The sequence below is a fragment of the Canis aureus genome, chromosome 19 (assembly GCF_053574225.1).
Source record: "Canis aureus isolate CA01 chromosome 19, VMU_Caureus_v.1.0, whole genome shotgun sequence".
NCBI lineage: Eukaryota > Metazoa > Chordata > Mammalia > Carnivora > Canidae > Canis > Canis aureus.
In genome coordinates, this window is record NC_135629.1 from 28,203,491 (window position 1) to 28,226,646 (window position 23,156).

The 23,156-nt window shown below is 45.2% G+C and overlaps 1 protein-coding gene across 9 annotated transcripts in view; it reads left to right on the forward strand.

Annotated features, from left to right (window-relative positions):
• PRICKLE2 (prickle planar cell polarity protein 2) overlaps positions 1-17,083 on the forward strand; it is a 320,980-nt gene extending 303,897 nt beyond the window's left edge. For all 9 annotated transcript variants that reach the window (XM_077858179.1, XM_077858181.1, XM_077858180.1 and 6 more), the window contains one exon: positions 10,968-17,083. In XM_077858179.1, the coding sequence (XP_077714305.1) occupies positions 10,968-11,842 (875 nt within the window). In that variant the 3' untranslated portion in view covers positions 11,843-17,083. The remainder of the gene's footprint in view (positions 1-10,967) is intronic.
• The last annotated feature ends 6,073 nt before the right edge of the window (positions 17,084-23,156 follow it).

Genomic DNA, 23,156 nt, shown 5'->3' on the forward strand with positions numbered 1-23,156 from the left:
ATAGACCATCACCAGGGCTACAGAAACTCCCCAAAGCCCCTTTCACCCTCCGCCCCTCCCTCATCTCCAAAGCAAGCACTATCCTAAGTTCAAATAGGTTGGATTCGTTTGGGATGGTTTTTAATTTTATATAAGTGGGATCGTACTATTTGTATTCTTTTGTATCTGGCATCTTTCACTTTATGAGATTCATCCATGCTGTTATGAGTAGCGATAATTCATATTTATGCAATAGGAAATTATCCATTGATGAAAAAGATTTTTTGAATTGTGGCCACTGGTTCAAAGCTCAATTGTGGGAGCAGTTCTTTACTTCTCTCTTTGCCTCCTGTCCCACAGATCTCTAGCAGCCCTGTGGCCATCTTCCTTGTACTCTTTCTACTCACAAAAATAAAAGGCAGGAAGTAGTTGTGAAGTGGCTGCCGTGTGACCTTAGGTGCATGATTCCAGCACTCTGTTACCCACCTGAAAACCTTGCATATCAATGCCCAGCAATTTCATATATGACAACATGCAGAAAAATACTTGAAAAGTGACAAATAGGTGAAAGTGAGAATAATCCATCTGATGTCACCGCACCAGCACCACTAAATATTCACTGTCACCCGAATGAGGTGGAGTCCACTCTTACTCCCATTTTACAGGTGAGGGAACTGAGGCACAAAGCCAGCCAGGAGCTTGCCTGAGGACGACACACACTGTGTGCACTGTGTTCCGGTGACACTGCCCTACTGTCACTTCTTAGAGCACTCAAAACTTTCTCTGGTACAGAATGTTCTCATGCCCTCTGCCTGGAATGCTTTCTCTCATTCTTGGTGGGGCTGGCTCCTTCCCATGCTTTAGGTGTTAGGATAATTATCACCCACCAGCACAGGGTTCTCTGCCAATGCTCAGTCTAGGTAGAGCTAGTCTTTTACTCCCTGTTAGAGTGTTGCGCTTCCTCCCTCCTGTGACTACTGTCTGTAATAGCTGTACATCATGATATGCTGATTGGGTTATCTGTCTTTTGTGTACAGTATAATATCCTTTCGAGGTGTCACCCAAAAGGGCCTGGTTCACAGAGCCTGGCAGTGGCAGGGCTTTGTCTAGAACCTTTAAAGAACCCAAATGGATCTCCAAGTCCCTGGCTGCCCACCCTCTGCCCCTGGAGAGCCATTGAGCTTCTGCCCCATGTCAAGTGTTTCCTAAGCATGGACCCCAGTGTGGGTCTCCTTGTTGACTTGGGTAAATGGATTCTGGAAAGCAGCATGGGGTCAGCAGGAGCCCAGAGCAAACCCTGGCAAACAGTCTTCACCTGGTTTGAATTTTTTATGCATCCTTTCAATTAGCAATAGGCTTTGTGGCTACACAGCCACAATCCCCCACGGAGCTGAATAGGAGTTAAAATTGACCCCACATGTTTCTAAAAATGTTACTTCCTGGTCTGCCCCTTCACTGTGTTTTACACATCGGTCTTTATTGGGGTAACTTTGTTGGGAAGTTAATGAGCAATTCAGCAGATAGAAGGGAAGGGACCTCCAGTCTGAATCGGGGTTTTGATCTTGACCGGCCTCTATTTTGTAACTGTCCTGGGTCTGCACGAAGAGTGGTTTTAGTCCTATTGTGACACTTGTCACTTCCCAACTACTCTGGCTCAAAGACAAGTCTCTGGAATGAATGCTGCTAAAAACCAATGCCTCTGTTGTTGGGGAAACCAGCATTGGTCATGGGCTTCTTTAGAACCAGCTGGTTATAAAGCAGCTGTGCTTTACTGTGGGTCAGTCTCCCCAAGTGGTCAGGGATGGAGAAGTGGCCCTTCCCTGGAGGGGGACCCAGGCAGGCAGCGGGGAGGTGTGAAGTCAGAAGCGTGCGCCTCTCCCCCCCAGCCTGCCTCAGCCTCCCTCTCGGCAGCAGCTGCCTGAAGGAAATTGTTTCTTGCGTCTGCCAGCACTTTTCCTGGAACCACAGGAGCAGATGGCAGACACGTGACTGTAACCACTTATGACCAGCTCGTCACTGGGGACCCACTAGACAGGCTGGTGTCCAGAGTAAGGAAGTAAGAGAGCTGCCTCAGGCCTTGAGATTTCAAAAGCTTCAAATGGGGGAGGAGAATGAGACAGTGAAGGCCTTAGCCACAGGGAACTCTTGAAACCCACTGAGGGAGAGACAGACTGTCAGGAGTGGGTTTGTTAAGGGGAAATTAGAAAACAACTTTGCAATTCCCCGATTTGGGAGACGTTCCACCCCCAACCTTGTGGAAAGCACAAAGCCTTCTCTAGAAAGAGAGGGTGTTGTGTCCACCCCACCCTACCCCCCGCCGCATCTGGTGGTCAGACTCATGTTTGCATTTGGGGTGGAGCAGGATTAACCCAGTTTTGCTGGAAGATCAGGAACCAGAGTCCTTAGGCTATAATCAGAAGCATCCCAATTCCGGGAGATTTGATCTATTCGAGCAGTAGTCCTCAGCTGGGGCAGTTGTACTCCAACAGGACATTCGGCAGTGTCTGGAGACATTGCGAGTTGTCACAACTGGGGTGGTGTGCTACTGGCATCTAGTGAGCCGAGCTGGGATGGTGCTAAACATCCTCCGATGCATACAACAGCTCCCACACAGGAAAAAAAAAAAAAGATCCTGCCTAAGATGCTAATAGTTGAGAAACCCTGAATCAGTGTCTGAGGGTGTGGGGTTGCCTGGTGTCTAAAGGCCTTTAGTTGCAAAGCAGATTGTCCCTGAAACTCTGTCACAACTCTGGCACAGTGTTCCTCTAACCCTCAAGGGCATGTGAATCACCAGAGGCTCCAGTGCAAATGCAGGTCGGGATTCTGCAAGTCGGGTTAGGATGCCGTTGCCACTGGTCACAGGCCACACTCTTAGTAGCGAGGAATTTTGAGTGTGTCCATAATCTCTCCCTTCCTTTCCTTTTCCCTCTCCTTGTCTTGCCAGCCTCACCCCTCAGCCTTCCCTGTCCTACTCTTTTCAAACATTCTGTGCCCTGTCACTAAGGAACATGTGGTGGTGGTTAAACTCCACTGCCCAGATGACAGCTTCTCTCCAGCTGTTGCCAATTTGAAATTCAGAGTGTTGATGAAATCAATTGACTTAGTTGGAAAGAGGGGATCCCAAGGGATCCGATCAGTCTACCTTCCCCACCCCCGACACACTTGAATCAGCTTGTCCCTCAAAGACTTTTTTTTTTTTTTCATGCTCTGAGAGACTTAGACTGTGCTGAGTGCACGACTTTGGGGATGCTTAGTCTTGAGACAGCTTCCCAGCACATTCCCGTTCTAAACCAGAGGTTGACAGTTTCTAGAAAGGACCAGATAACAAATATTTTAGGTTTTGTAGGTCATACAGTCTCTGTCACAACTATTTATTCCTGTCATTATAGTGGGAGAGCAGTTCTAGACAATATACAAATGAATAGGTATAGTTGCATTCTAATAAAACTTTATTTACAAAAACAATTAGTAATCTGAATTTGGACCATGGGCTTTAGTTTCCAAATTCCTGTTCCAAACAGTTCCTATTCATATCTCTACTTCAGGGGAAAAAAAATTAAAAAGTCATATAGGGAAAACCTTCCTCCAAGTGAACTAAATCATCAGTGTGAGTTGTAAATGTCTAGAGGTCTAAGGTGAGTAGTTACTCTTTCTTTTACTACACTGAGACGTAAAATGAGAATGCACCATTTAGGTTGGCAGAAACACTACTATGTCTTTCTCTGCCAGATTCTGTGGAGGGGAGAAATAGGACTAGAAAGGCAATAAATAAGGAATGGAAAGATGTAGCAAAAGGGCTGTTGTTACCTTGAAGTCTGCATTGTCGTCTCTCTGGACTCGAGCATGTACTTTCTGTTCTCATAATAAACAGAGAGAGGCAACACCACAAAGATTGTCTTTCTTCCATCAGACCCAGGGCATTCTTTGAGGGTATTGATTTTTCTCGCTGTCACTGGCTTCTCTGAGACCTTCCATTTGCCGTGCAGGGATATTGCTCAGACTGACATGCTGGCATTGCTTACAGCACCCCAGCTGGAGCTTCGTGTTGACAGTTTAACCACAGAAAAGCGTGGACTAAATCCTGCGTGGACCTCCTCTTGTGGGGCAAGGCCTACGGATGTTGATGGAAACCTACAGCCCCTGGACATTTGTGTAGCTCCTGGCCACACTGATCGCTGAGATAAGGATAAAGGCAGACCATTAGTTTCACAGTCACGGTGTAGCACCTCTCACAAATTCTGCATTATTTGGAGAGGCAAAGACTCTCTTTGACTATTAGTAAAACAGAGTTCCACTGGAGAAGGAAGGACCTAACATCTATGTCTCATGCAGTCACATGGGATGTTTCAGCCAGGTTCTCCAGAACGCGTTGGGTCACTGTGGTCATGCCAGTGTCACATGTGAGGTCAGACTGTATGGGCTTCCCAGAGAATTTAGTTTGCAATCTCCACCTCCCCCACCACACCCTGCTTGCAGGCATGCATGTGCACACATCGTAGCTTGGGCAGCAAGAAAAGTGTCTATTGCAGCAGGAGAGAGTGACATTTAGAGCCCCATTTGGTTGGACTCTATCAATATGCAGTGATATGACACTGAGTTTCATGCTGCCCAAATGGAATAAAGAGTTGAATTTCCTCTGTGTAGAGAAGTAGTCCCCAGCTGCAGTTTGGAGACTCAAATTATTTTAAGAGTGGCTCATCTTCAATGAACATTGCCATGTGTCTGGCCTGTGTGGGTCATCTTTCTCGGATTCATTCATTCATTTACTCATTCATTCATAGAAATCACACCTTCAGGCATTTGTTTGCCTTTACAGTTGGCTGGGTATAAAAATCTTGGGACATCCTTCCTTTCATTGGCAGTTTGGGGTCTTGCTTACTACTTTCTTCCAGCATACAGAATACCACAATACCAGGCAGTGAGATGGGGGCTAGCAAACAGGAGTCAGTTCCTGCCCTCTTGGAGGTTCTAGACCAGCCGAGGAGTTGAAGGTGAAATAGAGACAACACAAAGTTATGACAATTGTGATGAGTCTTAATAAGGAAGAGTACATTTCTCCTCATCTAATGTCACTACAACTTCTGAACTCAGATTTGTTTTTTTGTTTTTTTTTTAATTTTTATTTATTTATGATAGTCACACACAGAGAGAGAGGCAGAGACACAGGCAGAGGGAGAAGCAGGCTCCATGCCCCGGGAGCCCAACGTGGGATTCGATCCCGGGTCTCCAGGATCGCGCCCTGGGCTGAAGGCAGGCGCTAAACCGCTGCGCCACCCAGGGATCCCTGAACTCAGATTTGTTATACCCATTTTAGAGATGTGCCTCTAGAGGCTCAAAGATTGTCCTAAGTCACCCAGCCAGGAAGTAGCTCTCTGGTTCAACTTACAGGGAAAGAAGGAGGGTTTCTCAAGTTGAGGTGTGATCTGTGATAGTCTTGGGGGCATGGAAGCTGCTAATTTAAACACATCTCCAGAGCTATGATTAATAAACCCAAACACTTTGTGCAGATCGAGGAGCTAATTATAAACCACACGTTCTTCAACTTTAAAATTGGAGAAGCCCCAGATGGTAGACCGTATAACAGAGCACCACAATGAGATTGACATGTGTGACCGTGTGTTTCTGTTCTTGACGGTTGGCATCCCACCCATCCGAATTACCATTGGTAGTTCTTTAAGTCCTGGCCCACTCCAGGTCAGAGGGCAGCTGCTTCTTCCTAGCTGTGGCAGAGTGAGGATTCATTGACCTTAATTCCATAAATACTTACTGAGCACCAGTGGGGCACTCCTATTTCAGGGGGAGTCCAGTGAACAGGGGACATGATCCCTGCTCCCAGGAGACATCCATTCAACTGCAAACATAGGAACTTAAAAAAATTAGTCAGGGTGGGGCCCTTAAAAGTCAAGGCTACAAAGTGACTGGTTGTTGAGGGGGACAACTTGCTACTTTAGAAAGTATAATCAGGACAGGTATCTCTGAAAGAGGTGACATTAATGATCTGCAGAAATCAGCCATACAAGGGGAGAGTTTTCCAAAGAGGGCTGGAATGAGCTTGCAGGTGGGTGTGTAGATATAGCTAAAACCAAGTAAGCTGGGAAGAGCATCCAGCGGGTGATCTTGGAGAGACCTGAGGGCTTTGAGGTCTGCATAAGGACTCTGGATTTTGCCAATATTGAAATTAACCACAGAGACACCTGTTTAAGGGCAAATACATGATTGTTGCTCATCAGTGGGCAACATTGGCCATTCTGTTCATGTTCTGTGTGCAGGAAGACCCTGGGGAAAAGTCTGAGTTAATCAATAAGAAGGTTTATTAGTGGGATCTCTCGGTGGCTCAGCGGTTTAGTGCCTGCCTTTGGCCCAGAGTGTGATCCTGGGGTCCCGGGATCAAGTCCCGCATCGGGCTCCCTGCATGGAGCCTGCTTCTCCCTCTGCCTCTCTCTCTGTCTCTGTGTGTCTCTCATGAATAAATAAATAAAATATTTAAAAAAGAAGGTTTATTAGTAAGTAAATAAATGTATTAATGAAGTCTGCACTGTGCAGGTAGCATTTCCAATTCCACCCACGTATCCCCCAGGGAATAGCCTATGTTTGGGGTAAGTGATAGTGGTCGGTGGTGAGTTGAGCAACGGGCCCCTCCTGTTCTTGAAGAAGCATGTTTCTTTTCTGGGGAGGGCCAAGGTGGTTAGGGTTATCCTAAGATTGCCCAGAACACAGAAGTACAACAAGAGAGGGCAAGATCACCTCCCAGCAGGACAGAAGCTGCCCATCTTCATGCTGACCTCCTCATCGAAAAAAGGATCTGTTCACACATGGGATGTCCTCAGAAATGCTTGACTTAGGGGCTTATAAATGACAGGGTCAGGAAAACGGCTTGTTTGGGAATTTATGGTATTTGCTGGCTTCTTGACGCTGACGCCGATTCCACTCCGGAGCTGGAAGAGAAAGCCGGGAAAGCTCATATGCCCACCTGTATAGTTTTTGCTTCTCCCTGTAATTGGAAGAATCTTTTCCTTCCCTACTGGATGGAGTTCATCCGCTCCGACGACTCATTCATCATCCTTGGTTGCTGTCCTGTCCTCTCCGCCTTCAGGTTGGGGAGGTTCTGGAAGTGATTAGGCTGTTGTAAATCAGCTTTTATGATGTGTGTGTCAGGGATAAGCAGCAGGGAAAACCAGAGTTAAAGCACTCATCCTGCCCTGACAAGTACCCCAGCAATGAAGCTAAAAAATACATATGAAAATATCGTGGTTGGCAGAATGGTTTCTCCATAAGCATATCTGGCATTCAAATCTGGCACTTTAATGACAGCACTGCTTTATTTTTACACCATTTTACTGAGGTATGACTTATGTAAGGTAAAGTAAACAAAATATTAAAACTACACCTCACAGAATTTTTCCATGTGTCTCCTTTTATAACCATCATCCAGACCTAGATATAGAACATCTCCAGCATCTTCGAAGTTGGTCTTATGTCCCTTCCCACTGTCCTGATCTCTGCCACCATAGACAGCCTCAGGCTTCTCTTGAGCTTCATGTCAATGGGCTCACATAGCACGTGTGTCTGCCAGCATTTTCTATGACATTCAGCCTTCGGGTATTGCTGGGTATAGTTCATTCCCATCATCACGTGGAATTCCACATCATGGTTTCTTAGCTGTGGCATTACTGACGTCTGGCACTGGATAAGTTTTTGTTGTGGGGACTGCCCTGTGTGTGCATCGTGGGGTGTTCAGCAACCTCTCTCTGGCCTCTGCCCACTAGACACCAACAGCATATGCCACCCACCCCCTGCCTCCTGCCTCCCAGCCCCCAGTAACTTCCCCATGCATTGAAACCCAAACCATTGTATATGCATACACTATAATTTTTAGGAAGCTTTTTAGTTGGCAATGATTTCAAATCTACTGAAAAGTTGCAAAAATGGAACAAATGATACCCAGAATGTACTTTACCTACCTAGATTTACCTGTGGTTAACAGTTTACCCCTTTCGTTTATTAGTGTATTGTTTGTTCCATCGCATGCGCGCGCGCGCACACACACACACACACACACACACACACAGAGACGCAATCTATTTCTGAACCATTTGAGAGGAAGTCACATCCAGCTCTGTACTATCATATCCTTTCATGGGTATTTCCCAAGAGGAAGGATCTTCTCCAACAATTATCATAATTACCACTGTTATCAAAATTACCACAGCAAATTTAGCATAATATGTTTATTAATTGCCCATGTCCCAATTTTTGCCCACAGTTATCCTCTCTAATATTCTCACTAGAGAATAGGTTCCAGTCGGGATCAGGTATTCCATATAGTTGCCATGGTTCCTTAGTGTTCTTCAGCATAGAGCATTCCCTCAGACTTTTATAATACTGAAAAAGATATATGTTTAGGAATATAGTCCTCTTAAAAAAAAAAAAGAATTTATTTATTTATTCATGAGAGACACAGGCAGAGGGAGAAGCAGGCTCCCTGCAGGAAGTCCAATGCAGGACTCGATCCCAGAACCCCAGGATCACTACCTGAGCCAAAGGCAGACGCTCAACCACTGAGCCACCCAGATGCCCCTCGTCCCTTTTTTTCTTAATAGAATTTTACCCATTTGGGAGTTGTTCTAATGTTTCCTTCTGAATCCATTCAGGAAATGTGTTCCTGGCTGGAACACTGCATGAGTGATAGCGTGTCCTTCTAGGACCTATGTCGGGAGGCACACAATGTCCAGTCCCACCTCATCAATGTCGTTAAGTTTGATCTCCTGGTCAAAGTGCTGTCTGATTTCTCCATTGTGTAGCTACTAGGTTTTTCCTTACAGCTAATAAATATGTGAAGAAACACTTAACACCACGCAAATATCCTGTTCCTCCATCAAATTTTACCCCCTGACTTTAGCATAATTCAATTCTTGCATGAATCAGTCTTTACCTAGAGTGGTTATGAAATGATGGGCTTCCAAATCCAGCACCGCTTCTGTGTGTACTCATTCTGCCCAATATTCTGTGTATAAGAGCCCACTTTTCTCCCCCGTTAATTTATTGATGTTTATCTGCTCTCAGTTTGGACTCATGATTCCCTCTTTTTTTTCAGTGGTTTATAAACCATTACTGTTTAAAATGTTTTGATGCTCGGGTTGCTCTGCTTTAGCTAGTGGGAGACCCTCATTTTTAATTTGTAAGACTTTCTTCCTTTAAAAAAAAAAGATTTTATTTATTTATTCATGAGAGATGCAGGGAAAGAGGCAGAGGGAGAAGCAGGCTCCCTGCAGGAAGCCCAATGTGGGACTCGATTCCAGGACCCCAGGATCATGACCTGAGCCAAAGGCAGGTGCTTAACCACTGAGCCACCCAGGCATCCCTTTCTTCCTTTTTGACATAGCAAAATATTCCAGGCTTCTATTTTACCTTCACTTCTCCTGTCCTGGAATCAGCCACCTCTCTAGACTCCTAATTCCTTTTAAGAAGGAATGGTAGAAAATACCACAACTTATTTATCCTTTTTCCTATTAATTGATGTCTGAGTGTTTCTAGTTCTAGGCTATTATAAAGAGAGCTTCTCTGAATACCCTTATACTTTTTTGGACCTACAAACTGATTTCTGTTAGGTATATAATCAAGACTAGCAATGGAAAATCACAGAACCTCCACTCTTGTTGTACACCCAACAGAAATAATACAGGAGTCCACACACACACACACACACACACAAAGGACACACATATTCAAAGCAGCTTCATTGATAATTCGTGTGTGTGTGAGGGTGTGTTTAGCTAAAATAGATATTGCTAAGTAGTTTTTCAAACTGTTCGTAACATTGGTTTTGTCAAGGGAGTGGAAGCTGCTGGCTCCAGCAGGTAGGGAAGCATAATCAGTGGCAGGGGTCATAATGGGCCATTGCGACCCAAAGACAGGTTTTCTGCAACCAGCAATGGCAAAACCGCTCATCTTCCAACAGATAATGAGTAAAAATGCTGAGATTTTACCACCTGGGCCATTCTTAAGCTTTTCTTCAGAGTGTGTTGCTTTAGGGTGGGCAAAATGGAAGTTACTTAAGTCAAGAATCTCCTGCTACCTGCAAAACAGTTTTTATTTCAGCTGTGCCAGTGATGACACTTAGGGGCTCCACATCCATTGCTAGAGATCACCCGCTGTTCATGATGTTGTTTTAAAAAGTGCCTGCCCAGAGGAGGAAGGAGAGCCCCAGAGCTCCATTCACATTTTCTAGCTGTTAGGAGCCCCTTTAAAACCCTGGAGCAGTCATTCACTAAACAGCCTGAGAGAGCAAATATCCCTCTGCGTACACCCAGGGAGTCACTTAGTGTACCAGACATTGGAGATGTGGTGCTTAGGGACTGCGGGCACAGGAGGATTTGCTTGGGCATGGCCCAGCCTCTGTAGCTGAAACCCTCCACATCCAAAACATCTGTCCTGCGTACTTACAGTGCATCATCAGATCAAAAAGGTAATTGAAGCACTCTGTAAAGTGAAATTCTAAACAGAGGAAGCATCATGCATAAGATGCACAATGAGTCTTTGGAGGAGTTCGTAGCTAGTAGAAGGTACCTCTGTGGATGCATTTTTTTTTTTTTAAGATTTATTTATTTATGAGAGAGAGAGAGAGAGGCAGAGACACAGGCAGAGGGAGAAGCAGGCTCCATGCAGGGAGCCCAATGTGGGACTCCATCCTGGGACTCCAGGATGGCGCCCTGGGCCAAAGGAAGGTGCTAAACCACTGAGCCACCCAGGGATCCCCCTGTGGATGCATTTTAACCAGGTGCCCTACCCGCTGTGGAGGAGGGAGAGAGAGAGAGAGAGAGAGAGAGAGAGAGCCCTGCCCCCGCCCAGGCACGTCCTGAGACAGCCTCTGTGCAGTGTACAAACTGCACAACCGTATGCAGCGATCTCCAACAGGGGGTGGTTCAGATGAACAAGACTGCACGTTTGCGTTAACCTCCGCGGTCCTCTCTTCCCTCTCCCCTCCCCAGGCCTGTCCGCAGACGGCGGCGCCAAGCGCCAGGAGCACCTGTCCCGCTTTTCCATGCCTGACCTCAGCAAAGACTCTGGAATGAACGTCTCGGAGAAGCTGAGCAACATGGGCACGCTGAACTCGTCCATGCAGTTCCGCAGCGCAGAGTCGGTCCGCAGCCTGCTCTCGGCGCAGCAGTACCAGGAGATGGAGGGGAACCTGCACCAGCTGGGCAACCCCATCGGCTACAGAGACCTGCAGGCCCACGGGAGGCTGCACCAGAGCTTTGATTTCGATGGGGGCATGGCGGGCGGCAAGCTGCCCGGGCAGGAGGGCCTGAGGATCCAGCCCCTGAGCGAGCGCACGCGGCGGCGGAGTGTCTCCCGCGACGACGGCCGCCGCCCCCGGCCTCACCGCTCCCGGCGCTCCCGGCGCTCCCGCTCCGACAACGCCCTGCACCTGGCCAGCGAGCGCGAGGCCCTGTCTCGGTTGAAAGAAAGGCCCCCGCTCCGAGCCCGGGAGGACTACGACCAGTTCCTGCGCCAGCGGAGCTTCCAGGAGAGCCTGGGCCAGGGGTCCCGGAGGGACCTGTACGGCCAGTGCCCGAGAACCGTGTCGGACCTGGCCCTGCAGAACGCCTTTGGGGAGCGATGGGGACCCTACTTCACCGAGTACGATTGGTGCTCCACGTGCTCCTCCTCCTCGGAGTCCGACAACGAGGGCTATTTCCTAGGAGAACCCATCCCCCAGCCGGCCCGCCTGCGATATGTCACGAGCGATGAGCTGTTGCACAAATACAGCTCCTACGGCCTCCCCAAGTCCTCCACGTTAGGGGGCAGGGGACAGTTGCACAGCAGGAAAAGACAGAAGAGCAAAAACTGCATCATCTCTTAATAGGATGGGGGTCAGGGGAATGGGGGGAAGATGGGAGCTGAGAATGTACGTGGAGAAACTTGCACTGTTTTAAGTCCTAAAGCGCTTTTGGGGGGGGTGGTTGCTGGAGGAGACAGAGGGAAATGCTGGCGGTGTGGAGGCAAGGTTATATAGACTGACTCAATAGGTAGTCACAGTTCTCGGCATGTTGAATATTATTTGCACATTTCACTTTGGAAACGCTCTAGACTCTGTGGAGGCCAGGGTTGGTCACCTCCTTCCCTTCCCGTAAGTCTGTGTTGAGTCGCCTTTTCGCAAGATGGCAAACTGTTTTCCCCGCTCGCTTATATCCTCTCTGGTTCTCTTACTTTTAGGGCCCCCCCCCTTTTTTTTCTTTTTCCAGTAAGTAATTTGTTTATTAGCCAGGACCCCAGACTAAGTTATTTACATGTCCATTGTAAATGCAATGTAAATGAGAGTTCTGATAAAATATTTTTGTATTTTGTAATATCAAAGGAATTTCTATATCGTAGGACTCAGTGAAGACTTGCATGCACATCCAGCGTCGTCTTTGAGTAGTACTCACAGGTGGTCCAGGACCGCCTTTTTTTTTTTTTTTCTTTTTCTTTTTTCTATACAAATTTGTTACATGTCAGTGAGACCTTTTTTCAAAGGAGTTTATTCAATTTGGCTTTTTGTGGCTAAAAAAAAAAAGTATTATTACACCCAAAGCATTTTATGCTCCATTCCATCTTAAGGAGACATCCTTAAGTCTGCTCCCACCCTTGGTAGAATTTCTTCCCTACAAAGTGATAGTAATTTTTTTTTTTAATTGCAAACGTTAACTTTTGCCAATTAGAGAAACCAACCAGTGTCCGTAAAGTCCCGTGAGCAACAATGCTGTCCCCACTAGGAATGTGGAAGTTGCTCACTCTTGATCTGTCCCTTGGGGAAAATGAAAGTGACTGTGAGTGGTACCCGTCGTGTGATGTCAGCATGACGTTGCTTTGAGTGTGGCATTATTTTCTGGTGCTCATGTTTCCTGGATTATATTATCTGCTTTCCTTTACCAAGGCAGACGGAACAGCTGCCTTAGCCTGACAACCGGTTGTCCTCAGTGCAAATGAACTGAAGCTGTAGACATTTAAGGACAGAAGGTTCTGTGGGGCTCTGGGAGTGATGGGGTGTCCTAGGTTGTACGTCATGCGGGGAGAAGGACCGAGGAAATTGGAAAGCGGGAGGCAGGTCAAGCATAGAGGCTGAAGGGGAAGGTCAGAGCAAAGAAGTACTTCTGGAGATGCAGTAGAGTGGAAGTGACTGCCACCTTGAAGAACGCCCCCCACCCCACCCCAGTGCTTGTGGAAAGAGTCCAGTTTAACACACCCCACAACCAGAGTGTCTGGGTAACCCAGGAAAGGGAGCTGCTCAGGAGATTTCAGGGTAATGACCTTGAAAAATAAATGCTATTCAGAGGGAGATTTCCATGTTGAACTTTGGGGACTGTTGGTCAGACAGAAAATGGGCTCAAAAAAAGTGAGTTTGCTTGAAGAAGACATTTAACGGTTGTGTTGTTTATAGTAAAATAAAACTTCCTACCTTGCTTCAGTTCCGAATGAAGCGCTTGCTTTTTGTTCCATTCTCCTCCTCCCTTTAATGGATTGTGGCAGTAGAAATAATCCATCGGAGGACCCACCTTTAGTGAGATGTACTGTTGATGTAGTACACGGTGTATCTCAGTGGCCATCTGCCATGGTGAGGTGAGCGTGGTCTCTTTTCAGTATAGTAGTTAATATTTTCTAGTATTTTTTTATGGAGAGAATGTGAAAAGTGGCTTTTCAGACACCATCCCAAATGGGTCTGGGGAAAAGAAGGCTGTAAAGGACGTGAAAATGGCACTCCATTCAGGATGTATTAAAATAATTTGCTTTTCAGGTATTAATATGACATTTGTCATTGTCACTGATTTTTTAAAAAAAAGCAATGCAAATGTTGGTTGTGGCTGTTTTCCGCATGCTATCTTCATATCTAAATGCTTCATTAATTATCCAAGCCTCCGGAGAATTAACTCTATTACGTTTGTATAGTAAGTTTGTAAACTGCTTGGCAAAAAACCGATTAAGAAATAATGTGCAACACCATGCTACTGAAGTGGCAGGTTTCTGGTAGAAATCGGGCGAGTCCAATTTGGAGTTTCGAGTTCCTTGATTGATTGAGAATAAAAAAAGGCATTTTGGAAAAAGAAAAGAGAGACAAAAGTAGATCGCTTAACATAGCAAAAAAGCTGAAAATAATGTCTATCCTCTGCGGCCTGGAATCCATTGAAAGAAATTCTCCTGGTAAAAGCTGCTTTCTAACTCCATCCTTTTCAAAAGTTCCTCTTACTTTCCCCAGATGAGGCTTGAGCCACTATCAGCAGAAAGAAGAGGGTGGCCGGAAGTCCACAAGTAGCCACATCCCATGAAGCGATGGGAGGAAGAAGCGATTTCAGAGCTAGCTGCCCAGGGAGCATCCGGCCGCTGAACTGGCCAGAGCTTGAAGCATAGTGAGATGCGAGCCTCAGGGTCGCACCGTCTAGAAACAAGATCACCTCCACGTGTTTCACCGCTGCTTCTCCCCACCCCACGTGCAGCCAGGCACCTTACAGACAATGCCCGTGAGGACGGTCCAATCACCACAAAGCTGATGGGACCTCCCAGTGAAGGCCCTGGAGAGAGCAGGATGTCATTGTTTTAGGAAGTCCAGCTGTTAATGATAGCTTACACCTAGCATCACAGAATCCCGTTCCCTAAAACTCAATGCGTTCTCTTCTGAGGCAAGAGCTTAATTAAGGTCGTTACCTGATTCCTCCGTCATGACCACAAGCTCTTCCTTGTCAAGTTTGGCCTGTGAGTGGGGCTTACACTCACCTCTTCCTGGATCATCATTTCATGTTTGATAGACTGTTCTAGAAAAGCAATCTTTTGCTAGTTTCCTCTCATCTCTAATGCCTTGGGTTTGCTTTTCCTACCTCTCTTCATATTGGTCTTCTAGTCTTTTGGTTAAAACCACGGCTTTGGAGTTCAGTTCATTTCCTCTCGCTGCCCTCAATTCAGTGGCAGCAGAACTGGCTCTTTCCCAGGAAGAAGTAGCCACCGTCCATCTCCTGAAAGGCACTGCCAATTCATACAACCCTTGATACCGGGAACAGGTTTCCTAGCAGTCTGGTGGCATTGAGTGTGGCATTCAGGTAACCCTTCCTTCTGTCATGTAGTTCCGGGATCTCTATCAAGTGTGAAGGTGAGTGGGGTGAGACCATGCTTCCTGGTCCTGTGCAGGTTCAAGACGGGTGGAATTCCTAGTGTTGCTTGTTTGATGCCTTCTTTCTACATTCACCTTCTCATCTCTCATTCTTCCTTTCTGCCCTCAGCCAGCCCAGGGAACAGGCAATTTTGTATTTGCAATAGGGGATCAGAAGGCAGCTCTTTCTCATCCTCTTGTCCCATTCTGTGGCATGCTTTTGCACTGCAACAAATGATCATTCCTTCTCCTACGGTGGCTTTCCACTTCTCGGGTACCACTCGCCATTGCTGAGTTCAGAAGCAGCCGGTGATGACATGTATGTTGCACATGCTCTGCTATCCCTGATAGCCTGGCAGATAAAACCAATTTGTCACTGTACACCTTCCCAGGGAGCACGGATGCAGCTTCAGAAATCCTTGTGACACTCCCACTGGCTAGGATCAGTCGATCAGAACTGAGGTTATTTGATAACAAATCTCATTTGTGAACTGATTTTTGTCTTTCCATCTTTTGCCATTGGCCCCAAAGAGTACACCAACTTTTTAGGAAGCATCGTTCATAAATGACTGTGAGTTCATTTAAGTTATTAAGTGACTGCCCAGTTCCTTTGTGGATGCTAAAAGTGGAGGCTGACTTCTTTAAGCAAAACAAAGACAAATCTCTGGCCTCCTTTTGCATTCCCGTGTTCTTGGCCAATCATTACAGGCAGCCTTCTGTTCATCCTTTTGCAGAGGTCAAATAAGAGGCCATCTTATTCTTCGTCTAATCCCACCTTCTAACAAGAAATAACACAAATATTTAAATTCCAAGGAGAAGTGCTCTTTGTATGTTTCTGTCTAACAGAAACCAGATGCTAAATGCCTAAGGAGGAGAATCTATCTATGACAAAGGAAAGTGGGAAATAAAACCAGTTATCTGAATATTCCATGCCAGGAGAGTTGCTATTAGCAACCGTTTAGCACCTTCAAGGCTTTGAAATGGGCTCTATGGACAGCCCTCCAGCTGCTGGACTCAGCTAAGCCTCCCCTCCTGATTTTGAAGGCAGTCACAGATTGCCGCCTTTTGAGATACAGCTCTCAAAGCTCAAGGGAAGCAGAAATGAAAACAGCTTTGCCTTGGTCCTATGGGGGCATCAGCAGACACCGGGGCTTGTTTGACCACTTGGAAGTAGTTGTCAAGGGTTAGGACCAAGAAAGGATTGGATTCCTTTTCCATTTTCTCATAATAGTAGCCCAGTCAACACAAGACTGCCATAAACCATGACTCACTATTGGGAGCTATACTCTTTTATAAGCTTACTTCCTGCTGACAAAACTAGCTTTCCCCAAAGGGGAATAAAAAAAAAAAGGAGGGAGGAAAGTCAAGCAGTGTAGGAAAACATTTCTGGTGATTTAGATATGATGGATCTGTAGGATAGAAAAAAAAAAAATTGTTCTATCCTGAGAGTTTTTGGAGACATCCCTTCACCCTACTGGGCATTTGGCCATTCGTGTTCAATAGGTCACTGACCCACGTTTTAAAAAATTTTTGGAGAGTTTTACCCACTAGTAGGATCTGTTCTCCAGCCTCTCTAGTTGATATTCATGTGTTTCCAGAGAGCATTTTGGTTCTACCATGGACCCTGACTTAACATTCTAAGGTCTATGAGTCTTTCATTTTCCTTAGCAAATTAGGACTTTGGCAGTTTTCCCTCTCCTAAACACATTCTTTCCTGTACAGGATTGCTCTGCCCATCTCCTGCTTTAACTCCAAGTGCATAAACAAAACCTCAGAGGGTCTGAGAAGGTGAGGCAGGCCAGACTCTGTTTTGTGTGTCGAGTGTCAAGCTATTTGTAAAGAAGGTCTGCAATGGGCCTTTGGTGTGGGCTCTGCCAGAGACTGTTGTGAACACTTTGCTTGAGATCCGTGCCCTGTAAAATGGATATGTTTTACTGATGTCTGTAATACATTTGTAAACTTCCAATAAAATTTGAATAAAAGAAATGTTGCCCATCTTCTCAGTCCTCACTCCCTTTCCAGATTTTTAAAAATATTTGCCCTCGAGCATCAAAGAATACAGAGGCCACACGAGTCAGGGAATGAGGTTTACCAGGAAGGAGGAACCTGATTGTGTAAACTGGGAGTTTTCAACCTCAACGCTGTTGACATTTGGGATCAGTTCATTCTTTGTGGCAGAGAACTGTCCTATGCCTTGTAAGATGTTTAGCAACGTCGCTGACCTCTCTACGCACTAGATGTCAGTAGCACCCCTCCCCCTCAGTTTTGACAACCAAAAATCTCTCCATACGTCATGCCCATTAGGATGGCTACTATCAAAAAATAAAAATTAAAAAATAGGGTGGGTGAGGAAGCAAAGAAATTGGAGCCCTGGTGTACTGTGGGTGACAATGTAAAATGGTGTGTCCTCTATTGGAAAAGAGTACAGCAGTTTCTCAAAAATTTATGCATAGAACTACCATAAGATCCAGCAATTCTACTTTTGAGCTTATACCCAAAAGAATTGAAAGCAGGGCCTCAGAAAGATATGAGTATGTGCTATGTTCATCGCGGCATTAGTCACAATAGCTAAAAGGTGGAAACAACCCAAATGTCTGTCCGTGGATGAAAAGATAAACGAGATATGGTGTATACATACAGTAGTATATCATTCAGTCTTAAAAAGGAAGAAAATCCTGTTATATGCTATGACATAGATGAATCTAGAGGACATCATGCGAAGTGACATAAACCAGTTAGAAAAAAACATTGTGTAATTCCACTTACGTGAGACACCTAGGGTAGTCAAATTCATAGCGATGGAAAATAGAATGGTAGTGTCCAGAGACTGGCAGGGAAAGGAGAATAGAAAGTTACTTGATGGGTGTAGAGTCCCAGTTTTTCAAGATGAAAAATCTGGAGATTGTTTGCCCAAATATATTAATGCAATTAATACTACTGAACTCAGCACTTGAAAATGATAAATTGTATGTTATCTTTATTTTAACACAATTTTTTTAAAGTGTGGTACATTCCTGAATGTACCTTTGGGGCAAAATCACTCCTGGTTGAGAACTACCAGTTTAAATGCTTTGTTTTCTTTGCACCTTTGTTCCTTAAGGATCCTAGAAACCAACTCCTACTCAGGCCACACAGTTAATTTTTAGTTATTAGCAGGAATTAAAACCAAACAACCCCAAAATATTTGTAATAGCCTCTAAGCAAATAATAAGTGGGTTGTCTAGAGAGTTATGTCCATGGCTGTGTTGTGGTTAGGATGGCATTAACATTGTCAAGGGGCCAGGACCAAAGCAGTATGTAAATCAGATTTTCCCGTGTCTGATCCACAACATTTGGGAGTTGCTGGATAGTGCGATAACATTTATTCATTCAACAAGTATTTATTGGGAACCTCCTCTGTGCTGGGCACTGTTCTACGTGCTTGGAATACAGCAATGCACAAAACATAACTTCCTACCCTAAAGGAGCTTACAAACTCGACTTTCCACCAGGCATAAAATCTGAAGTAGCAAATATTCTCACCCATGCTAACCATGAGGACTTGGGAGTTGCAGACGAGTCTTATTTCATCCTAAGGCCTTCTGAGAGCCTTTGGATGAAGGCTTGAGTTGTGTTGGAAATACTCTGCCTTCCTGGGGAGCATGGCCTTCAGGTAGCCACGGTTTTACCTTACGACGCACTCTCCTTCCTCCTCTTCAGCCACAATGCTGGAGTCAAGTATGGCACCTAGCCAGCAATCTCTAAGTGATGTAAGTGATGTAGCATGGTAGACTAGACCAATCAGATTACCTTTCTCAAGAATATAAATTAAGGGATTCTGAGAGAATGGGGCTGTAGGCAATGTAGGCTGAAGCTGGGATGATGTCTAGGGAGGGCAGCCAGAAGGCAGAGCTGGGCCCTCTAGCATCGGGGCAAGATAAAAGATGAGGGAGCAGAAGCTCAAGCTGAGAGCAGGACCAGGAACAGAGATGTGTGTGAGCCCAGAAAGATCTGAAGCGACCCAAGGGAGCTCGTCCCCATAACCTCTCACCTCCAAACAGACTCCAATTTCTGCCCTGGAGGTACTCTTCTGGGATCACCACGCAGTTTGGGTCCTTCACACACCCCTTCCCCGTGGTGCTTATGTATCATTACATTATGCACTGTCACCAACTCTTATCCGCGTTCAGGTGTTCTTTGCAACCATAATTAAAGCACATGAAAAGTTTCCATATATTTTATTTTGCTCTGCTGCCCTTCAGCAATTTTTTTAAAGATTTTATTTATTTGAGAGAGACACAGAGAGAGAGAGTACGAGCAGGGGGAGGGTGCAGAGAGAGAGGGAGAAGGAGACTCCCCAGATGTAGACTTCCTGCTGCGCAGGAGCCTGAAGCAGGGCTCTTATCCCAGGGCCCCAGGATCACAACCTGAGCCAAAGACAGACAGTTAATGGACTAAGTAAGCCACATAGGCAGCCCTCCCCGTTAGCAATTTAATCCCCTCTCAGCCACTTGTTCGTTGTATCATCTCGGGAAATGTGCATGTCTTCTCTGAGCCTCAGTTTTTATCTAAGTAATGGGAGAGTAATGGGGTCATGTGGGTTTACTTGTGGGAATAATGCATGTAAATCTCTTAGTGCTCTGTCTGCCACTGTAAGAGCTCAAAACATCTGTTGCTGTGATTACTATCATTACCATCTCAAAGACAAAGAGGAGCAGAAAGTAGATACCATTGGTATCTGGTCTAACAGTGCTCATGTATTTTTGCTTAATGTAAGCATTGAACTGGAATTAGAGACATCCCAGGAAGTCCTGAATCTTTGTTTAAGAAATGCCTGCAGCTTTATTAAACAAAACAAATCTTCTGGTCCTAACCACAGACATTCTGGTTCAGTGGATCTGAGGTCAAACTCTGGATTCTGCTTTTTAAATGAGGCTTTGCACATCATTCCAATCCAGCAGGTTTGAGGACCGTACTTCATGGAATTCTGACTTAGCAATTGTTTGTTTCCAAAGCAAACAAAAAAACATGTCTCCTAGTCCCACCCACTTCAGGAGAATCTGATAACTGGTCCATTGGTCAGGTTGGAAAGATCTGAGGCTGGGGTTTACAATACAATTTTGGAGGATCTAAGATATATTCATTCACTTTTTCCCAGAAGTGACAGTCTTCACAAATAGAAGTGTAGTTTAACTGATTTTAATTTTTCTGAGATAAAGATAGATATATGGATGATATAGATAGATATAGATATAGATATAGATGGATATATAGACAGATATAGATACAGATATAGATATATCAGGACTACATTGAAGAGGGTGAGCTCATCGTGAAATTCAGTCTAACAATTATGTTTGGATCTGAGAATTGTTACTTTTGGCTCATAACGAATGGCTTTCACACATCAAAATTACCTGGGTAAATTATTTAAAATCCAGAGTCTCTGTCCCCATCCCTAGAAAGTCTGATTCAGCAGGTGTTCAGCAGGACTAGGAAAACTGCATCTTTCATGTGCTTATGAAGGTAGGGATGGGAGACCAGCCTTGGGAGAAACTGCTCACAGGCGCTCTCAATGTGGGAAATTCATCCTCTGAGAGCCCTTTGTGCTACCTGCAGTCCAGCCTATGTTACAGAGCTTTACTTTGGAAGAATCTTCTTCTCAAATATTCCTCTACCATAGGTGCAGATACTGGTTTGCTTTCAGGCCACAGTCAGAAACAGCAGCCCCTTTGGAAAACCCATACCAGTGTAGCTTCAAAATACAACTAATTTTGTCTGAGAGAGATGTCAAGACAAAAGCCCAAAAGGGAAAGCTTCTCAGAAGATGCAATAGATAAATAATCAGAAACACAGGCTGGAGTGTAGCGGGGAGGGGGGAGGGTTAAGCCCTTAAATGACACAATCCTACCCAGCAGGATAGGAGATGCTTTAAGAGCTTTCTCAGCAAATTACTAGCAGGTACTTGTTTCCCTGCTTGGTTGGTGATGTAGAGATAAAACAGATTATCAAGGTTGACACTCAGCTTTGTGCCGTGAACACACAAGTTAGCAAACAGATGAGACCAGAAGTACCAGAAAGTAAGCCCCAAAACTTGAGGAATTGGGGCAGCTGTCTTAGGCCAGGTTCTCTGGATTTTAAGCAGGCAAAAGTGACTACAGAGTAACTAGAGCGAAAAGGGAAACGGAAAGAGAATTGATTTGCAGGATACTACGTGTCTTACAAGAACCTAAGGGCAGCTCCTTTGTGGGAGCCTGGAACCAGGAGGAGGAAAGCCACCAAGACCTCAGAAGGATTCAGTCCCAAGGTTTCCCAATTTTCCAAGGGAAATCTGTTTCCCAGTCTCCTTGGTCTTCAGCCTTTGCTTTTGCTTTGGGGAGCTCAGGGACATATGTGGCTCCCCACTGCTCCTGAGTCGCCATCCTGCACACTTAGCCCCTTATTCTCAGGGAAAAACTCTGGCCCAGTTTGGATCAGGGACTCTTTCCTTGTCTAATCACTGTTGGAGGGAAGGGGGTGACTCCTCGTGCAAAGGAGGAGGCTGGCAGAGGAAACAGTTTTCAGACAGAGAAAGCCATGGGCTGAGCAGACATCCCAAAATGTATCTCCTGTAAGAACTATCCTGGTAATATCCCAAGGGAAGAACCAGGACTATTTCTAAACAGTCATTTTTGTGCTTACTTATTGAATTGGAGGTGCTTCTCATGGGAAAGATGGGAAAGTTTCTTTTTTTTTTTTTTTATTTATTTATTTATTTATGATAGTCACACACAGATAGAGAGAGAGGCAGAGACACAGGCAGAGGGAGAAGCAGGCTCCATGCACCGGGAGCTTTTTTTTTTTTTTTTTTTTTTTTAATTTTTTTTATTTATTCATGGGAAAGTTTCTACAGCCCCCAAACCCCACGACTCCAGTTGGCCCAGTCTCAGCCAAGCATTGCATTCAAAGAAACACAATCCAGGAAACGAAAAGTATTATAAACCTATACTTAGTTTATCAAATCTGTACTGTCTCTCAAGGAAATACTAAAGGAGAAGGTGAACTCTTCATGTATTAGTGAATATCTTAAAATTCTCTCTCTGTTGTGCTCCCCCTGCCCACTCTCCTGCATGTGGTTGCTAGCTTTTCCCCAAACTGTTCTTCCCTAATTCTCAACTTGTACCCCCAAACATACCTAGTGCTCAGATCTTTTCTGTCCCACTTTCCTTTCTCCTTCACCTGCTCCTTAGTCTGTAAATCAGATTAGCCACTCTCTGGTGCTTGGTTTTTAACCTCTTCTTTGCTCACTACTCAGATACCCTCCATACGATACTGTTTCTGACACTGGGTGAATTTTTTTCCTCCTAAACTGCAGAGAAGACTTCATACCTTGTGTGAATTCCATCCAGCTGGTGGCCTCACACTGGGAAAGAGGAAGGCTCTGGGAAAGTCATTGTATCTGTTCTCATGGTCAAGGCCCATTATTTAGGAAACCTTTGTGGTAGACAAGATCTCAGGTCTGGCCCCTTCTCTGTCTTCAGCCCATTTTGGCTCCCGGAGAAGTCTCGACATGAACATGAACATACAAGCCACAACTGCTGGATAGCCCTGCATGATGGGCCTGTGACAGATAAATGCATGAAAGTTCAACCCAATCCATCCTCCTATTAACTATTGAATTCTCTCTCTTGCACTGAGACCTTTGTTCTGGCTGCTGTATCTGTTTAAAACACCCACACTTCTAGCTGTTCTTTTCTACCTGTCTTCATGTGACTGCTTCTCATTTTTCAGTTCTCAATGTACATGGGTTTCCTTCATGATGAAAAAGTTGCTCCCAGAAAGTCGGAAATAGGTACCCCTGCATTGGTCTCCTAGGGGGACCCTGCATGTCCCATACCACCATTTTGTAAGTGTGAGTTTACTCTTCTCCCCTTTACAATCTGAACTCCATGAGGGGTGGGGTCTTGGCTGTCTTTTCAACACTGTTTTTCTGGGGTCTAAAACAATAGAGGCTCAAAAATATTTTAAAGGGGTGTCAAAAGGAAGATTCCTAAAAATCTTGGTTCAGTAAATCAAAGGGCCAAGAGAGATTATGGGCTTG